The sequence below is a fragment of the Echiichthys vipera genome, assembly GCF_963691815.1.
Source record: "Echiichthys vipera genome assembly, chromosome: 3".
Taxonomy (NCBI): Eukaryota; Metazoa; Chordata; class Actinopteri; order Perciformes; family Trachinidae; genus Echiichthys; species Echiichthys vipera.
In genome coordinates this window covers 24878776-24899373 of record NC_139828.1, presented here as the reverse complement: position 1 = coordinate 24899373, position 20598 = coordinate 24878776, and the positions used below count along the sequence as shown (strand labels likewise).

The 20598-nt window shown below is 41.9% G+C and overlaps 1 protein-coding gene across 1 annotated transcript in view; it reads right to left on the bottom strand.

Moving 5' to 3' along the window:
• scfd2 (sec1 family domain containing 2) overlaps positions 1-20598 on the bottom strand; it is a 93520-nt gene that overhangs the window by 68060 nt on the left and 4862 nt on the right. Inside the window, exons 3-4 of the mRNA XM_083939441.1 lie at positions 13981-14108; positions 6806-6981 (exon numbers count right to left, since the gene is read on the bottom strand). Coding sequence (XP_083795567.1) covers positions 6806-6981; positions 13981-14108 — 304 coding nt within the window. The remainder of the gene's footprint in view (positions 1-6805; positions 6982-13980; positions 14109-20598) is intronic.

Below are 20598 nucleotides of genomic sequence, written 5' to 3'. Positions count from 1 at the left end.
TTTTGGATGCACCTATTTCATAGATATATCCAATCAGGCAGGTTGCATTGCATGTGTCAAGTATGGACACATATATGCGGACATAGCTTATCTGGCACATCTGAACGCAAAAGACGCATTTAGAAGAAAAGCGTAAGTCCGGCCATAAAGAAACTAGCAGGGATAAATATATGCTAATTCTGAGAGGTTTAGTGGAAATTCCCATTTGTAACTGTTCACTAATATACTCTTCACCCTTAACTGATCAATCACAATAGAATCTTTAGACTGGCTAAAAAACTTTAATCTGGCTCTAAGGGATCAATCAGTATCTAAAGAAGACACTCAAAGTTCTTGGAATGTTTCTCTGTCTCCATTTCAGATCAGACATACAGACACAAAGACACATGTCCTGTGGGCCGTGACCTTCCTTGGCCTGTGCTCAGCAGGTAGTGACAAATGACCTGATAGTTAATCTGTCCTGAGGTGGAGCTTTTCTACAAGGAACAGAGAGCCTGTTTGTGACAACAGGAAGTTGAGACACTGTTACCAGAATGAGCACATTAAAGGATGCACGTGCATGAATGCATGGATGCACACACTGCCGCACACTCAGTTACTTTCCAGCACATCTGGCTATAGTTTCAGATGCAGTACAACATAATATAATAAATAAAAAATAAATAAATTTGAACAGGGAGCAGTGACATGTTAAAATGAAGGAAGGCGGTGCCAGTCAGAGGAATATATTAATGTGGAGTGGTTCCTTGGCCAGCTCCGTCCGGGACACTGGGTCATTCTTGGGTCTTGCTATCTTACCTAATGGTCAGCTTCTATGGCTTTCCTTTTCAACAATCTAAGGGCGAATGCTCGGCATTGTGGGATTTCCCCCAGTCTGTGGTGTCTTGTTGGAGCATGCTCAAATGAAGTCTGACGCCAGGAGGCCAAGTCAGCAGACCACACTGACCTGATTCACCAGGGATGGAGAGTGTTAGTAGGAACTCCAAGATCCCCCTCTGATCAAGTTCCCTTGACCACCTCATCCAAACACTAGACGATGACATTACAGCTCAGTAAAACAGAGCTCTGAAATGGCAAAAGTGTGCTTTAGTGGAGAGAGTAGTGTGGATGATCTCCAAGACAGATCAACCGTTTCATTCTGCAAGTTTGGGTGTGAGCAAGTGTGAGAAAACCCTTTGGCAGAGGCTGTGAAAAACATTCAGTATAAATCCTGCAGAACCCTCAAAAACACATTTGTGAGGGGAAAAAAAACTCCAGGCCACATGAAAAATCCTCCTGACGAGATGGGTTTTGACTCCACAGTTAAACAGCCGCAGTAAACAATAGAAAACAGTACAAAAAGCATCCAGATGCACATACGCATTGAATGCAACTTTGACTCAATGCGGAGAGAAAAGGATGCTTTAAGTTAAAAAGAAAATGTTTACTGCATAAAGCCCTTAGGAGCTCATCTTACTCCCTCAGCTTTAACATTCAGAAAACTGTAGCTCTATAATTCTACAGCTATTAACACCAAAGCAATTCCTATAAAGTTTCAGTTCAGTGGGCTGAGTTATAGATTTAGTAGAAAGATGCTTAGTAGAACATTTAAAATGCAGCACATGCAAATTACTATTGAGCTGAGAAAGTGGAGCCACTGAGGTTTAATATGAGTCAACTTGATTGGGCCTCCTTGTGTTCCTCTATTTTCCACGGGAGACAGATTGAGCACAACCATAGCCAGCAGGATGGCGAGGCGATTAGGGATAAGTAATGCAGAAAGCGGAGTGAGCCAAGCACCTGTCTGTCTAAGAGAAGAGAGGTAATGATAACAGGAAGTGAGATGAGTTGGTCTTGCCCTCTGGCCTACCAGCCCATCACCTCTGTTAAAAAGGTCCCTCTCTATAAACAGGGCTCTCTGCCTATTAAACAGATAGTACATTAGGCCTGAACTGTGCAGAACAATGTAAACACAGCCGTCTCAGGGTACCGGGGCTGGGGCTGAGAGGGGGTGGGGGTAGGGGGTGGTGGAGGCTATTCCTGGGTCTTCCTGGGAGTGAACTCCATCACTGCTCCTCTCTCCTACTGTAATCCTCTCCAACTAAACACAGGAAGGAAGAGATAGGTAAATAATTCGCTCTTCTAATAAACCCAACTTTCTTCCCGGTCTGCGTTATCCAACAGTTTTAGAAGGCTTGTTATGCTACAAAACACTGTGGCGAGGAGCACAGGAGTTCATGTTGTGCATGTGTGTGTACGTTACTGAGGCGTATGTTTGGAGAACACATAACATAGATACAGGGTGAGCATGACATATTTTAAGGGAAGTGCAGGATAAAGCCTGGTTTGGAGGAAAGGGATGAACAGAAGACGATAGGAGAGAACCAGAGAGGCCACTCTGTCAAGAGACAGACAGCAGTTGATCCTCAACCTCCTGTGGCTCATTCTGTGTTGCTCCGGGGTTTGAGGGGGCTTCAGAGAGGAAACACAGGGGCTGTATCAGGGGAGAATGTGGTACTGAAAGTGGACGGATGGGGAGACGGTCAGTCCAGGTCAGTCCAGATGTGAGGCTGTTAAACAGTGGGGAACTGGAGGAGGTCAGTGCTGGACATCTTAGGGCAGTGCCCTGGAGTCATTCACACCACTTTGTTACAATCTCCTGAAAAACACTGTAACCCCCTTCTCTGTGGGGGCAGCAGGGACACAGCAGAGACGGAGAATAAGGGGAATGTCTGGGATGTGGGGACAGGCTCCATACCCTGGGGAAAGGCCAATTACAGGCTTAAAGCCCCCCTGTCTGTCTGTGGCATGCAGCTCAGATAAGATGAAAGTTACTTGGGACCAATATCAACATTTTCCTTCTGTCGCTATAAGAATTGATACAATCCAGATGTTACATACTGTATATGACAGCGTGTTAAGTATTTTGTGGATTAGCGTGCCTTCTTACAGCTGACCCAGGTTTTATTATAGTATAGAGGCATACTACGGACCCGCAGGTTTGAGCATCTACAGGTCAGTGTAAGTCCAGGAAGAGTCAAGGGATAAAGGTGAAGGGTCATGAGTCATTAGGCGAGCACACACTGACACTGTACTGGGGCGGATAATGGAATACATGGGTCACCAGGCTCCAACCTGGCTATTTACTCACTACAACAGACATGAAAACAAAAAGACTTAGGACTCGTCTTGAAGACAGATCTCATCCCAATAGACATGTGGATAGTTAGACCTGAACCAAAATGTGCTCAACCCAAAACTTCCTAAACAGAGAGTGAATACCAGCACTGGGAGCAATTTAATACTTGACAAATGCAAAATAAACAGTATATAACATAGAACTTTAAGTGACGTCAAAATGATGTAAATATTCTTTGAATGTTAGACTGGCATTACTAGACTAATACCCAGAGCTTCTTTGTTAATTTTCGATTTCCATGGGGCGTTATCAACAGTGAAGACCAAAATGTCTCTGGATTAAATTAGATAGACCTACAACCAATCACAGCAACGCACGGCAGTGTTAATCCACTTTGAAGCAGGAAAGCAATGGCGGTTGCAAAAAACAGTTTCTGAAAACAGTTTAGGTGAGAAATAGACAATACAGTAAGATAATCTTGATTCATCTTTCATCAGCGCTGCCTAGTTTGACAGTTTGATCTGAGTTTTGTGAGCCTGGCAAGCTGCACTTGGTGGACCTGCAGCCTGAACACTGCTGCTGTCAGTCATTGTTTTAAGTCTGCATCACATGAGATAAACATTTGTGATTGGTCTGTCAAATGTCAAGCTGCTGGAAATCTGTCTGAATGGGAGAGGGGCCAGACCTACCTGCCAGAGCAGATGAAACATGAGCTTGGCAGATCTGTCTGATTTCCAGGCTAACAGAACATGTTTCAGACACTGGCAATATCAGTATCTGCCTGAAAAAAACTAGTATCAATTGGACTATAATATTGGCACCCAGATAAGGGAACACAGCCCAACCTGATTAGTAATGTGTTTAAGAGCCATCTCAGTCTTGGTTACTACGTAACAAGTGAACCCATAAAGACTCATGTTCTAATTGATGCTGGCGTTTCCAAAATAATTCATTTGGGTTTTTATCTTGTATGAAGTTAAATAATGAGGGCAAATGAACAGTTTTTTTATTGTATATTTACAGCATTTTCCACTTATTTAAATTAATGTCAAGGGAAGTGAGTTTCGGTTCATGTGTTGTTTTTAATGTGTATATACAATTTTTCAGACTAAAACACAAACACACAGCAGAGACAGAGATAAGGACCAGGCATGCAGTTTGAGTGACTCATGGGAGAATGGGACATACGGCCGCACTGTGACCAGTAATAACTCTGAGCTTGAATGTTTGCAGAGGCCTGCCCTGGTAATCCCAGCAGAGTAAAGCAACAGGCCAGGGTGAGAGAGGTTAGCTCCTCTCTACTGCACTGCTGTCATCACTACATGTTTGGTAATTTGACAGACTAATGAACAGTAGGCTGAGCAGCACACCCAAAGACAATACTCGAAAGTCTGTCATTAACAAAAAATGCAGCTGCAACTTGTCCCAAGTCAGCTCTTTCTGGGAGGGATATACAGTAGTAGTGTACATGTTTAGTTTGGTGAGGTAGAGGCTCCGGCTGAGCCATTGATGGGAAGGTTGTGTGCCTGTGATGTTCTGGGAAGTGGTGAAAGAGTAAGTCTGTTGAGTGTTGACTTGGCTTCGCCACCCCTGTCCAGTATTGAACACGTCTAGCATACACATTCTGTAACTGCGGGCTGGAGATGGACCAAGCCCGCTCAATCTGAACCATTCAGACTGAAACCCAGTTACATGCCAGACAGCCAGGGCTCAGGGCTCAGGCAGCAGGGAGGGGTATAGGTGCAGTCCGGTAATAAATCCAGCGGTCTCCATAAAGGCAATATAAACAGTAAGTATCACACTAACCACAATTATAACACAGTCAAACTAACATGTCAACCTCCATAACCACATCTGTGCACCTATCTTATTAACCTCCCAACTGCAAAACCCTCACAGGTTTATTGCCTTTCAAGTAAAGGTGACTGCTGAAAGAACTGCAAAAGCACAGTTCATTTCCAAAGATATTTGTATGTGTTAAAGCATATCTAAGCATTATCTCATGAGCATAAAAGTTGTCTAAGTCACAAAGTAGCTATTACAAAGTATTTTATACAGACAAAGTGTGTGTAACTGTTTGTATGAACTAGGCTCAGACCTGAACTCAATGGCCCTTTACCTCAGTACGGCTACTGCCCACTCCAAGGCCCCAGTGCACCACAGACGGGTTGGCCTGAATGAACCAACATTGTTCACCATCGATGGAGCGTCCAGCTTTGCCCAGTCATATCCACAGCAGCCCTCACATACTCAGGCAGAGCAAACACAGCCCAACCGCCAGGGCAGAGCTGAAAGGCATTTCATCCCGCCATTTTGTAATGTAATTAACTTCTCTCTGTCCATGTTCAGCCAAAGCAAAAACCTCACATGGAAATTAAATAAACAGAGGGGGCACAGAGGACACACAACTCATTTCCCTTAATACCTCAATAAAACTCAGGGCCGTTTTGATTGCAAACACCAACTTTCGAGTTGTGCTCAAGGCTTGATTGTGAGATTTGATTCTTGAAGAATGTCCTTTTGAACCAACGCCAAGTACTATGTATACTGCCCTGCTGCTAAATACAACAACAGTCTGTTACAGTGTTAACATAGTCATCGTCAGTTTAAAGGGACCCGGTTCCACCTGAGGATACAGTCAGCTAAAAGCTTGGTAGATATGAGACTGAAACTACAAAAGAGCAGTGAGAAAGTTTTACTTTGAATTATCAAGGTATAGTAGACAACCAGGGGGAAGTGGATCAAAGCGGAGTCATAATAAATGGATACTGGGTCTATAAGCCCTAAAGTCTTCCTTTATTTAATAAACCAACGATGGCCACAGCTGAGGACCAAGGTTTATGAGGTTGTTTTCAAATTCCAATTTGGAAAGGGGCACTGCTGCAAGCTTGTTTTATTTTTCTGTGATTTTGTTTAATAAGTTCCTAAATACTCTGCTCCCCTACTTCATACTTAACAGTTTCAGGAATATAAAGCGACTCAATGAAAATAGTAAGGTAAGAGAAGACGTCCCAAAATCAATCAAAATGAATTGGACTGTCACTGCTAAAGAGCTGATGTGATGACTGGCTTGTCTGACTTTTGACATATTCTTACACTCTCCCCTCTGTGTCTCCATCAGATTTGCCCTCTGACCTTTCCACAGTCAAACACACGTGTACATCCACCTCTGTCCGCCCCCGCAAACAAGACCTCTTTCTCCTCAAAGCCTCTAAACAACATGATGGAAAGTCTGGTGTTTTTGCTGTGTTTACTGGATCTGAATGTTTTGCCTTCAAACACAACTGACCTTGTTTATGAAGGAGAGGAATCTGCGTTTTTTTCCTGTCTCTGTCAGTTAAAACAACATTCTGGCCGCCATGTAGAGAACCACAAGCACCCACTTACCTGCTGAGCATCGGTAATAAAATATTTACCCGAAGGGAAAGATGTGAAAGAATAATTACCAAGGTAATTACAAATTGCAAGCAAATGTGCTGTTTTTCTACATTATTCAGTCAGTGAAACGTTGTTTAGGATAGAACACAAAAATGTGTGTGCATTCGTGCAAGTTATTTGATCCACTTTCCTTAATATTAAAAAAGAAAATTGCTTGCATCTGTTGTTGATATCCCATTTTGAGGCTTTTTTACTTTTCATCGACTGTAACGCATATGGATAATGTGTTTGTGTAAGATGAGTACAGACCTGCAACAGCAGCCTCTCAAAGGCCAGGCAGGAATCCCAGCGGGGCAGGCTGGGGTGGCGGAGTGTCTGTGCCGTGGCCAGGCCCAGCTGGAGCACCCCGCAGTGACTTTCTAGCGCCCCCCAACTGCTCCGGAACAGCTGCATGTAAGAGCACAGCTGCTCAGGGGTCACGCGGCCTGAGAAGAGGGAAGAAGATACTGTTATTATCTGGGGAGCCATCACAAATTCATCAATTAATATAGGTCAAAGTATATCACACAGTATATATAATCCCATCACTGTACTCTGACTGTCGGCCTTATAGTATGTGTGCCATCTGTTACATACAAATAAAAAAACCTACAAGGACACACACATACACAATTATTCCTCCTGATGGGAAGTGCGGAGTGTGGAAATAAACTATTAAATAGATAGACAACCTTTTCCCAAGCATACTAGCCTTTTAAAAAACTATCACACACTCAGTTTAGGGCAGAGGGGGATGACTGATACCATAAGACCATAATATTATCTTAATGAGCAAAAACTCCACAGGCTGGGAGAAAGCAAGAGCAGGAGTGTGTATGTGCGGATGTGCCGGACAGGAAGCAATATTCTCTAAATGTGCAAGTTTCAGGTGGAGAGTTGCTATTAGAGTCAGTGAGAGGTTTACATGAGTCACAGTACATGACTAAACATCCCTGAGAGAGAATGTCTACATACAGCAGAGGTAGAGGAACGCTGAGAGCCCATCCTGTCGTCCTGTAGCTCTTGGTATTGTGTGTGACTAATAAGCGTAATACAGAGGTTTTCTCTGAACAGTTATAGAGGCAGCAGAGAGAGTCTGGACTCCTCACTTTGCCTCTCCTCTGCCCCTCCCACGAAGATTCATAGAGACACAGGAAGAGCAAAGTAAAGGGTGTAAGGGCTAGAAGAGGGGGTTGGGGGGGTGTACAGGGTGGCCTGGAGGTACGAGGGGCTGTGTCAGGGGCTGGGATAGAGAGGGGGCACACATTAACTCCCCATAAAGCCTACTTCTTCATGTTGATGTTCTGAACCAGCACCAGATGTGGGAGTATTTCCTGTTGGACTACATGGCCAATGTTTTCTTTAGCGGAGCCAAACACATGACTAGAAGAGAAACAGACAGGCAGGATAGAAAAAAATGGAGCAGAAATCTGCAGAAAACTACATAAGATATGGAGACTTGCAACACATTTTTTAGTATTGTTAAACTGGATGACAACGCGTATGAAAGTGAAATATTTTTGAAAAGAATTAATCATCCAGAGAAGCTCGCAACAAAAAAAGAAAAGAAAAAAAAACTAATTTTCAGAGCAGCTGATAAGTAAACTAGAGAGCAAAATAGATTTCTGCAAGTCCGCCTGTTGGGAAACGTACTTTCCAAGCTGAAGTGAAAGAGTCAGTGTGTTGTGTGGCACTTTACAGTTTGGGCACTACGGTGCAACCGTCCACAAAAGGGAATTAACTTTCTTGCTAAAAATTAAAGTGTTTTTGAAGAATGAGCTTCAGTCCAGGCGGATTCAAAATCCTGAAAAGCTCTATTGTGAACATATCCAGCCATAAAATCCTGGCTGTATAACCAAGGTTATAGAGTTTGATGTGCCAACCATAATTCAGCGCAGAACCAGGAAACACGTCCAAAGCAAGGGCCAAGTATAATTTCACCTGAGAATAGGCAACCAAAGAATGGCACACTGTAGGCCAAATACAACAGCTTGGTAGATCATGAGACTGACTGATAAAATGTTAGACATTGTAAAAAAAAAAAAGAAAAACAATAAACAAACAAAAAGAGGCAGAACTAGAGGCAAGAAAGCCACACAAAAGCCTGTTGTCCTTTACACAATCATACAGCCCTGGCTAAGCCTCAGCTCTTATCTGTGTCACTCAACTTCCCCCAAAACAGTTCTGTGATTCTTCAAGCATCTTGTTGCCAGATGCAAAATGAATCTCAGGGAGATGATCTGTCAGCTGAGCTACGGTTTCAAACAAGGGTGTTTCTGCAGGAATAACAGCACTGGAAAGGCTCTAATAAAAAATACTGCACATGTAAGGAGACACTGTACTTGTGCCTCGAATGGAGTTTTCCACGTCTGCTTCATCAGTTTTCATTGGGAAAATTAGACATTGTATGCCTTGTAGAAGCCAATAATGTAATAATTTCCTGAAAATGTAATAATGACTGACAACTTAATAAAATTTGCACTTAACGTGATCGCAAATAAAAAAGCCAATAATGTACTAATTTGACCAATGATGTAATAAAAGATGACAGATATTATAATACATTTTTTCCAATAACAATCACTGTTGACTCAGATAAAAAAAATAACATTTCATGGAGATTTAATCATCTTCTGCAGCTTTGGTCTTCTTCTGATCTAATCTAACATCCACTCTGGTCTAATGGAACATCCTTGCACAATGATCATCAGTATTGGTATGGGCGGGTTCACTTCCCATTGATAGGGATTTTAGTTAAATGCATCTTTGCCTGATAAAAATGTACCATTTAACCTCTGTTGTAAAATTAAAATTGTATATACAGTTTGCATTCCCAAGCAAAAAGTCAGTGTCAAATGTTTACACTTTCCGTGCTCTAACATGACAGAAACAGTATTGTACATTTTCATACTTGCACACTCCACATGTCAGAGAAAAAAAAGCATACTTGCATTATCTGTCAAAACACCACCTGACAGGTATTACATTATTGGCAAAAATGTTATGAGAATATTTATGTTATTACATTATTGGTTAGGCGCAAATGTTATTACTTTTCAGGAAAATGATTACATTATTGGGTGCTTCATGCCTATTGTGGTTTTTCAGTTTATTCCAATGTATTAAAATATGTGCCATTTTGGTGTCTGAGAACACCAGCAAGTTCTCTAGTTTTAAGTGTCACATATATGACATGTTTTTTTTATAGTGTTCATTCGACAATATAGTTAATGTGTGCAGTTATTTCAATAATCAGCATGTCTGTATTGTCTGTCTTTTCAGGTATATACACAATACTGAGTAGCCCTTTGGACGTCACCTAACATGGTAGAAGAAACCTGAACATTTCAATGTTCTACAGGATGCATGTCTTGCAGCAGCCATAAAACAGATCACATTTTCAGTCCCGTTTGAGCTGCTGCCCATTTTAGCCTGATGTGCAGAAGTGGCAATTGAGGTTCAGCCATGATCAAAGTCCTCAACAATGCAGAAAAGGGCAGGTGCCAACAATGATTTAGTCCTGTTACTGGAAGATGACTTGCATTCTAGGTGCACAGGGTTACTCAGAGGCTAAGTGATGTCTGATGTCAGCTTGGTCTCAGCAGTTGGACAGCCTCCTAAATAATTCTACATGGATGGGGGACAAAGGAAGGCTAAGAGACTTTTATTTATGCACTCTAAGATGAGAAAAGTCCCGGTGCTTTTATTTGTGGATGCAGGTCGGGGCCCCTTTCAAGACTTTAGTGTAGAGGAGTGGAGAGCACAGGGCAGCTACACCTATACATTACTCAGACCTTCTTTTAGTGTGTGCGTTGTTTTTATCTGGGGTTCCTCTTCAGTTAAAAATGTCAGTGAGTGATTTGGGGATTGACATATCTGTTGGGGGGGGGGGACAACAACATTCGTCATCTTTATGAGTCATGGTAACCATGTGGTGACACAATTCCAGTCACTGGGATAACAATTGATTATCGCAAATAAAATATGACAAGGGATGTGTTCCTGTATTCAGGCTATTTAAAAAAAAAAATGCTTAAAAGTTTTTAAAAAAAGAGTTCAGTAACAAAATTGGAATACTGTAAATGTTGTAAGAGCTGTTCCATGATTTACATTAATTTGACGTTTGATAATGTTGTCATTGTTGGTTGACTGATAACTGTGTATATTGTTTCCACTGAAATAAATGTCGAATCAAATTATTGATATTATGATGATATTTTCTTTAATTTGCAGTTTTGTCATTCATTAAATTACAGAATTAAATTAATTGACAAAATTGAACTAGATGAAGCCCAAAGACCTTTTTTCTGATTTGGAAAAAAAAACCACATTTTGATTGCCATTTAAATTTAAGGTCCAATATTGTAAAAAGTAAAATTCCCATGTCTTAAGCAAGTTGAGGTTATATGTACAGTAAATACTGTGAAAGTATGAAAATGTTCAATCCCCAGAGAGATGCACACAGTCTGTATTCAGAAATTGGGCCTTTAAACGAGCCGTCAGGACTTCTGTACAGTTGTGATGTCACAACTATACTATATTATATATAGGTAGAAAGTGCTGCTACAGTGACATTGCAGTAATTTCCCAACTGCAATTAAGGCGCAGAGTAGGGACGTAACGGCAGTAGCAGAGGACGCCCCGACACACCCGGGAGTGGGGCTGTGTGGATCGATGGCTAGCGAACAGAGAGCCAACTGCATGCTGAACGACAAAATGAAATCAGAGCTTGCAGATGTCCCCCTGTCATTCGAATCCTAAGTGTGGGATAACTTCAGGTTCCAGGTTAATTATGAACATGCACACTCATAAAACACACTCTTAAATAGGCACCATCCAGGTGCTACTTTCACTGTTGCGGTGAAAAAAAACAAGGTGTGCAAACCCACTCCCGACAATATTTCAAGTGACAACCCCTACCTGGGAATTCAGAACAAGCAAATGCAATAACCTCAGCTAATGCTGCAGTTGCAATTATTCAATTTGATTTATTGGAAAACTGCAGCAGTATTTATTTTTTAATATTTGTTATACATTTTATTTGAATGTTTCATACTGACAGCTAAAACTGTTTAACTGTTGTGTTTAATTGTTTACTAATTAAAATTGTGTTCGTTCTGACAACCAAGCAGTTTTTTTCATTTTCCCCCTTAACTATGAACCGTACCGACAATTCAAAACCAAGGTACGTACCAAACCATGACTTTAGTGTACCTTACACCCCTAGTGCAGAGATGCCAAAAGCACAGATGTGGAAGACCCGGAAACACTGACCGAGCAGAGGAGAGTGGGCTTTTTCAGTTGCGCTAAAACAGAGCGTTTCAGACAGAGGGTGAATATTATAGTATATTCAGACAGACAGTATGAGAAAAATAATGTGTTTTTTGAACATGTAAACATGTTCAAGTAGAAGCACAAAATCAAAAAAGTATAAGCCGTAAAATAAGCATAATATGAGATGCTTGAGCTTAAAAAAGAGATATGATACTGATAATATGGAAACTTATTTGATAATATTGTAATATTACACTCTCCCCCTTGAAATGATGAACGCAATCAATTTTCTGCTTGAGTCTCACTCATCTCTTTCAAAAATGAGTGAGACTCAAGCTAAAAGAGCAGACTGCGCCATAGGAAGAAAGGCCCTGTCAACACATCTCATTTACATTGCAGTATCAGTGCACACAATAAATACACAAACCGTATAACCCTGTGACGCACACATATGCATGCATACATACACACACAGATGAATAGATAAACACACTTCTATGGACGATGAAACCAAAACTGTCTAACTAATTCCCTGCTAAGAGCAAAAACACCTAAGATAAACACACTGGACTCTATACACACACACACAGACACACAGACACACATAGACAGACACACACACACACACACACACACACATACACACACATACACAGCGAGGGGAATTTCATCATCCTATTGTGCCATGAGAAACCTGATGGGTCAGACTCAGGCTCTGAGAAATGGATTATTTTCTCTGTCTCTCTCTGGATGATCTTATCCTGATGAGATGAAAAGAAGCCAAGTTGAGTCCAGTGTGCATGTGAGAATGCAGGGCCTGTAGTCTCCCAATACAATATTTTCTCCACTGATCTGCAGAAACCCACCAAAGTGAGAACATGTTCGGGTGTGAGTGGAAAAACTCTACCCTCCTAAAGAGAGTGAGTGGGCACAGAGAGAGCAGATAGGTATTTTTGCTAAGCGCGTTGTGTTACTGGATTTAGCGTGGTCTCATATGAGCAGAGCATGATGGATTGAGAACTCCGCCGGTGGTGCTGGATGGGAACCGTGTGGGGGGTGCACTGAGAGCTCAGGAGGCTTCGTGGAGTCTGGTCCTGTGCCAGCAGGGTATAAAGGTTCAGTGTGTGTAGTTTGACAGTGCCCCCTTCTCTCTCCGCTTGTCTCTTATTCTCCCTCTCAGGAAAGACATTAAGTCAACAGACTGTCAGTCAGCAGGAGGGAGCAGCCTTAATGCTACACCTTCTTCATACTTTCTTGCTTCTTACTGTCACTCCCGATGTCTTTGTTCCTTCTATTTCTGCATCTACACCTACAATGTAGCAGCCATTTAGATTTAGAAGGACTGCTGTTTAGCAAAATGGTGTGAAAGGAAACCACCATGTATACGCAGATGCTTGGCAGAGTTTGTGGGGAAGTGTACTTGTGTGTATGTGCGTGTGTGTGTGCGTCCTCCAACATATTACAACCTGCTTGTTACGAGAGACGAGACCTTCTTTACCTCACAGATTATAGACGCTGAGGGACCAGACTGCCCCTCCCATTTAACCCCCTCCCTCTCTGCCAGATGCTAACCTGCATATTAGCCCTGTGTGTGTGTGTGTGTGTGTGTGTGTGTGTGTGTGTGTGTGTGTGTGTGTGTGTGTGTGTGTGTGTATGTGTGTATGTGTGTATGTGTGTGTGTGTGTGTGTGTGTGTGTGTATGTAGTAAATGAAACCATTACCTATGTGAGTCAGGGGGCAGCATTAGGTTGAACGTGCATGAGGGCATTGTATACTTGCGCAAGTAACGACTTTATTTTTGCGTGCCTACACATATTTTTATCCCTCACTTCAGCCCCCTTTGCTTCATTAACAAACAACAAAAGTTTTCAAAAGCAGTGTGTGTGCGAGGGAACATGTGTGTGTGTGTGTATGTGTGTGAGTGTGTGTCAACATGTGGTTCAGATTTCCTCTGTGGCCACATGGGCAAATACACGGCAAGGCAGAGAAGTTGGATCTCAGTAGGGGGCGCTACGGTTCTGCTCCAAAACACACACTTCTCTCTCGAAGAATATTAATATATTCACTTATGATGCTTTTACTTGATGTCATGTTTAATCTTTTTTTTTTTTTTTTTTCTGTATTTGGACTTTTATCTAATAGGAAACATGAGGTGGCCTTTTGTTTCTTACCCATGCTCATCTTTATAGGCAGCTTCTCCTTGCTGGCTGCTTCCACTAATTGCCGACGAACCTCCATCACCCCCTCTTTGTGTTTATTACTCAGCATCGCCTCCCAAAGTGACTGTGCTGCAGGTGACCTGGTAGGAAAAACAATTAAAAAAAAAAGGTAACTTAGTCATGAGGTGAAAAACAACAACACTGGAGTACAGATGAACAGTGATTTGCAACACTGACAAGCTGAGCTGTTGCTGCTCCAGCTGGTTGTTCAGATGCATGCAGGACTCCCAAAGATAAACACAAAAGGGGACAACATGGACGTGATTGAGAGCTCGTCTCAGAGATAGGCAGCCTGCTGGTTCGGGGAGTGGTGACTCCCCTATGGGACCCCTCACAGGAAAAAGCTGAAATTTGCAGGAATGTTCTCAATCCACCTTAAACGTCTGTGTGCCAACATTCCTCTGGACAGATCGGTGCTGTCCTTACATTAGTGGCAAAGCAACAGAGTCTGGAGACCAAAGCTCCTCTTGATACCATCTCAGTCCCCCGTCTCATTATCCGCAAGGTTATGAAACACACTGATCCACATCTCTAATGGGAGACTGAGGACAAGGCATGTGTGTAAGACTACTACCATCTGCCATAAGCAGTGGAAACAGCTTTAAGTCTTTCCATGAAAGACACAGAGAGAGAGGAGCTTCATCATCGTTAGTTTCCTAGAGAGGGACACTTTTTTTCTCATAAAATGACTGAATTCAAGCAACTCCATTGGTCCCTTATTAGATTTATTTTTGCTTCCTGGTTAAAAGGGCATCAAAAGCTTACATCTCTGTCGGTGTCCTTGACAGCGAGACTGAGTGGCAGACATGATTTTCTTAGTAATCTCAGTGACCAGAGACTGAAAGAGACAAAAGAGGGAAAAAGGGCTCAGAAGAGAGAGGTGAGGTTGGACGGAGCTGTTTTTCTTTTTTTTAAATTTAACTTTATTCTCTTCTCTCTCTTCTTTTCTCCGTTCTAACTGCCATGTGTTTAATATCAGATGTAATCAGTTCCAGACTTTGGGCTGGGGCTGGATGGGGAGGAGAGGGGCTCACACTGGGACGCCCGCCATCTTCACACTCGAACCAGACACAAAGACCGGCAAACACGACTCAGCCCAGGACGAGAGTCTAATGTAAAAACTGACACAGTGAAAAAAAAAAGTAAAAGTGATACAAATTATAAAATATATAAATGATGTATTTAATAACAGTCTCTTGATGTGCTTAATATCCATGTCATGAGTGATTAAGACATGAAGAATATAAAGAAATGCATTACAGCCATTGGTCAAGAGCTATGACATGGTGTCATTTCTGGAAAACACTTCTCAATCCTTCAGAAAAACACCTCCAACGCACTTTAGAAGTTAAGAAATCCTATCATTACACAAATCGTGAAGTTCCACATACTTGTCATGGTTGAAATACCAATAGTGTGACTTGACCAGGCCATGTGTGTTTGAGAGTGTGTACACATGCATCTGTATATGAAACCGGGTGCATCCGTGTGTGTTCTTGAAAGACGGAATGCGTCAGAGGATTGTAGATGAAATATGGTTCTAATTTGGATCTCTGCCCACCCAGCCCACCCTCCCTCCCTCCCCCCTCAGCCCTGCAGGCCCACTCCCCTGACGCTTTCCCTGGGCCATTTGGTCAGGCGAAGGCGGGGGTTCGAGCTGGGTCGAGGGGTGAGGGGTGAGGTTTATACTGGCAGGGTGTGAGACGAGCTCCATAACCAGCCAGGAACCTTGTTGAGTAACTACTCTACTATGAAAGAGAGGAGGGGGAGGCCATGGGGCGCGTGTCGTGGCCATCTGCGAGCGTTAAGTGTAGCATGGCTCTGTCTGTTGCAAAAGCTGCTCAGATACAGACTGAAGGGGGCAGTCTTGCTCTTGACTTGCGTACACCATAGTGAAGGTCCTCTCTGGCTGGCTTAGATTAGCCGTGTTTGATGCCCAAACTGAATTCCACTACATGTGTAATGAGTGCCTACCATCAAATACTGTAACTTAAAGACAGATGTGCGTACTATGAGAAAGAATGAACACTCATTCATTAAAGTGATGAAATACTTCTGACAGTGTCCAGGTCATTAATGAGTGTGGGGGTGAGGAGGGGGATAGTATTCCTGGAAGATCATGATGCGGCAGAAAAGAATGGCTCTAACCATTCTGACTCAGGATTTCTTAAATTTACTCCCCATCCTGTGGCCCCCTCAACATTTTGGTCAAACATGCATGTGTGTGTGTGCGCACACATTTCAGTGTTTATTTTCCCTCACTCTGACCCCACTCACACACGAGTGTGTAGTGCAAAATTCAGTGTTTGTAATGTGATTCAGAAGTGAGTCATGCTAAATGCATATGATTGATGAAGCCTCTTAGATGGGTGGTAATGTCTTTAAAGGGTAAGTTTATCTAAATAACAGAAATTTTTACATGCATTTTCTCATTTACATCTCTAGTAGTGTCTAGCTTTATCATTTTATGTGACCACTTTTTGAGATACGTGTCTCTGAGATTCCATGGAGAATAAAACGTCACAATGAAACTGTGGAAATCTATGGGAGTAACCAGATTGGTTTCATTATTTCTGTAAAGGCAAATTGCTGTATTTTCAGTATTTCCTGAATGTTTTGACCACAAATTAAAGGTAATTGAAGTAAATCTTATTGCAGTGGTGGCAGAAATCTCAGTAAGAGATATCTTAAAGGTCCCAAATCATGCTAATTTTGGGGTTCAGCCTTGTACTTTGTGTTTCTACTGGTAAAAAAAACCATAATCATTTTCTCATACTATCTGTCTAAATATACCTGTAATCACCCTGTCTGAAATGCTCTGTATCTTTAAGCCTCCTCCTGAAAAAGACCGCTTTGCCTTGATTGGTCAGCGTTTGCGGGTCTTTCACATCTGTGCTCTTTGAATCTCTGCAGCATCACTGCAGCGGGGAAATGACTATTAAGGCTATACAGTGGCACTTTCTATCTATATGTAGTATATGCAGCATCACAACCATATAGAAGTCCTTACAGCTCATTTAAAAACACAGTTTCTGAATACAGGCTGCATTAATTTCTCTGTGGATGGAGTGTTTTGATACTTTCACAGTATCTATATAGCATCTTGAACTGCTATATAATTTGAAAAAAAACCTCACTTTTTTTACGGGACTGTGTGTCTAAATACCACTAGAAGTAAATGTGAAAAGCAAATCTGGCTGCCATTTGGACAGCTAAGAAACTTCATAATACTGGACACCACTTCTTGCTGATTCTCAGAATATACAACACGTCATATCCGTAAACTACAGTAATGCAATTAAAATGATCAGAAACCCAGCGCAGATGATTCAGAACATATGTGTGTGTGTATTTTCCGACAGGTCTACATGTAACAGATTCAGCTTAATAGGATTGTGCAAGGTCAGCTCCAATCCCTCAGTAAGTTAATTTATGAAGAGTGTTTAATGGGGCATAACACACTGTCAGTTTCCTGTAAACATCCTCATGTACATATGAGGGAGGGTTGTGGACCAAAACCAGACCTGGCCTTGAGTTTCTGTGTGTCCTGGCAAGAGGGACAAATGACCCAGCGGATTTATATGGAAAGAGGAGTTCTGCAGGAAGTGAGGGAAGGAGGGAAGATACACAATAAAGATTAGACACGCCAACACAGAAGTGCCAGGGATTCTAATTGGCCATTACCATTCAGTAACGATTCCATATATTCTTCTATTAAAACTAAAAATGAATGACTAAATACATTATTGGTAACACCCTCTGCAATTACAATTGATGATTTTTAATTATTAAATATGTTATTACCAACGACAACAGTGGATTCTCCCTTTAGTGAACAATGGTGTGGGTGAGGTGAGGTGTGTAAAGTAAAACCATATTATTCATACAGTAGGGTTGTGTACAAATACAGTAAAAACTTGGAAAAACTCAAACTAACAGATGCAGAAATTTGTAAAATGTGATGTTGGCTGCATCTGTATAATGCACGTAAATAATTTCAGTTGTTCCAAATAATTACAGTAAAAAATGTTTCTTCTTTTCCTGTGTAGAGAGAATGGTTAAATGTGGGATAAGTTGAAAAATGAAAGGAGCTGCATGTGATGCGGGAGTCTCTTCCTCTCCTCATGTCATCTTGACTAGTTTACCATTTCAAATGAAAGCCAACAGTAGGGGCTCCTCTTTGAAGGAGTGGGAGTGGAGGATGTAAAGTGTCATCTTTGGGTGTGTTTTATCATCTTGACTGAATAAATGCACACGCTCTCTTTCCCAAATAGAAAGTGAATGTCTAATGACAGAGTAGAAGACAGCATACTAGACAGGACAGGTTATGTTATCTCACTTTTGATGGGAACACGGAATACAAGTTGTTCAGGTGTAAGTAATCTACTTGATTGATGTACTGTGGGTTTCAGGATGAGATACCTTCTACCCCAGGAGAGAAAACAGGCAGCGGAAGAAACATAGACACAACATCTGAAATGGGCCAGGGGACATGTCAGCTCAGTGAAGATATGGCTAAATCCCTGCATCTCCTATAAATAACTACCAAAATGATCAGATATGAACTCTTTTTATCTGTGTTTAAGTTATCATTGACCTTTAGGGCAGTCTTGATAAAATCAGTGCGATGAATTATTAGATGAAAGCAACCAAACTATGTTGCTTTTGCACAGATGAATATGGCTCAGAGGGTTGTCTTCTTTACGTGGTGGGGGAAGGCTTTAGAATATTTTAATCACAACTATTTGAGTCACAAATTCACTTAGGTTTGGCAAGCACATTTCCGTCTAGTGCAAAGTTTTGTTGTAGAAAAGAAAAGGCACTTTTCTGTGGATATGACTACCTCTACTTCCTACGCGATGGAACACACACACCATATATGCACGGCAACCCTGAAATTATATAGAAGTGTGAGAACAAAAATGTCCAAATCAGTTGGACAAGACATTAAACAGACTTTACCCTGCCAGCTCCCTAGTAAAAAAGTCTATGTATCGTCCGATTGAGCTTATTTGTGAATAGAACAGGTCCTTTTAATCCTCAAAAAATACTTTATAAGCAGACTTGTATAGGAACTCATACAAAACTGTACGGAATGTTTTTAGCCTTTAAATTAAATAAATTGACAGGTTAAGTAAGTATAATAAAGCAAAACAGTCTACCCTATAAGGAACTGCCATACAATGAATTTGATTTATTCTTGGTTGGGTAAAAACAGGGTTAGCTGTCTTCAGCTGTCTGTCATTTGTTCTTTCCTCTCCCCACTCTACTATCTCTGCTTTTGTTGTTACTTCTCACCATAAAGCCTGAACTGAAGTGTGCATGTCTCTTTATCCATGCTCATATTTCCCAGCTGGGACAGAAATAGGTGTTTTCCACCTTCCTGGTGGTACACATGCAAGATCTGCTGGGCAGATTTGAGTAGAGGGCAGCCTTGCAGTGTTTTCTCATGGCAGGGTGCGGTCAGTTACTATGGCTGGCTTCAGCTCAGCAGCTCCTGAGACAGACCCAGAGCACCTTGGCCACCCGTACTTGGTTTTGCCCACAGGCACACACTCCCACCGCAGGATCAAGGTCGGAGGCGGCCAGATGACGGGGGTGCAGGGTTCAGTCTGAGACTGAGTGAAACTTGGTGCCCTCTGCCAATGGGGTTCATATGTTCTCCTCAGGATCACAAGGGCCGTGCAGCCAAGCACAGCAAATTACACAGACTGGGCTGGAAGGTACCTGACCACAAACACACATACACAAGCACACAAAACAATCCTTCCACTGCCACTTTCACTCAACATTCCTCTATATACAGCAAACGGTGCATCCCGGCGCTATTTAACGGCTGAAAAAGAAATTCCATAGTGTAGGCAAAATGTCTGTGTGTGTGTGTCTGTGTGTGTGCGAATACACCCACATAAAGTATCCTTTCCCCTTGGCATGGTGACTAGAACCACAGAGTGAAAGTCAGGTTGTAGGATAAGGAAAATTCACACCAGGTTATGAAAGACAATACGACAGTAATTGCAAAGTTAAGTGTGGGGTCTTGCCAGGAGAGCTAGAATCAACAACCACCCACAGAATGTTTAAGACACAGTAATCTATAAAAATATCCTGGAATTACTGAGGGAAATATCATACAAAAGGTCCAAATTAGGTCCGCACCTAATATTTAAAGGCTTCCGTTTGTCTACACAACAAAACCAATCAAAACACACAGTGGTCAGAGCTAAAAATAGCTCAAGAAATCATAGGTGTATAAACATCCAGTAGGAGGGAACTTATTATATAGACAATGAAACCACATAGCGCCAGTCGGGTCTAGTGATTTACACAGTTCATATCATGCAAAGAAAACAAGCTTTTTTGAGAAATGTGTGCTTTTGTAGAATTAGGAGAGATTAATGCTTAAGAGCAGTACACCTCTGAAAACATGCATTTGCAGAGCTCTGTTTTGAACATATTAACAGTGACTGACATACACTCCCTGTGGTGAACTACAGTATGCACTTGAAGGCAGTTAAATAAAGTGGGAACTCTAGGCTTCTTTCTTGTAGTGCCTCGGCAGCTCTTCAATCT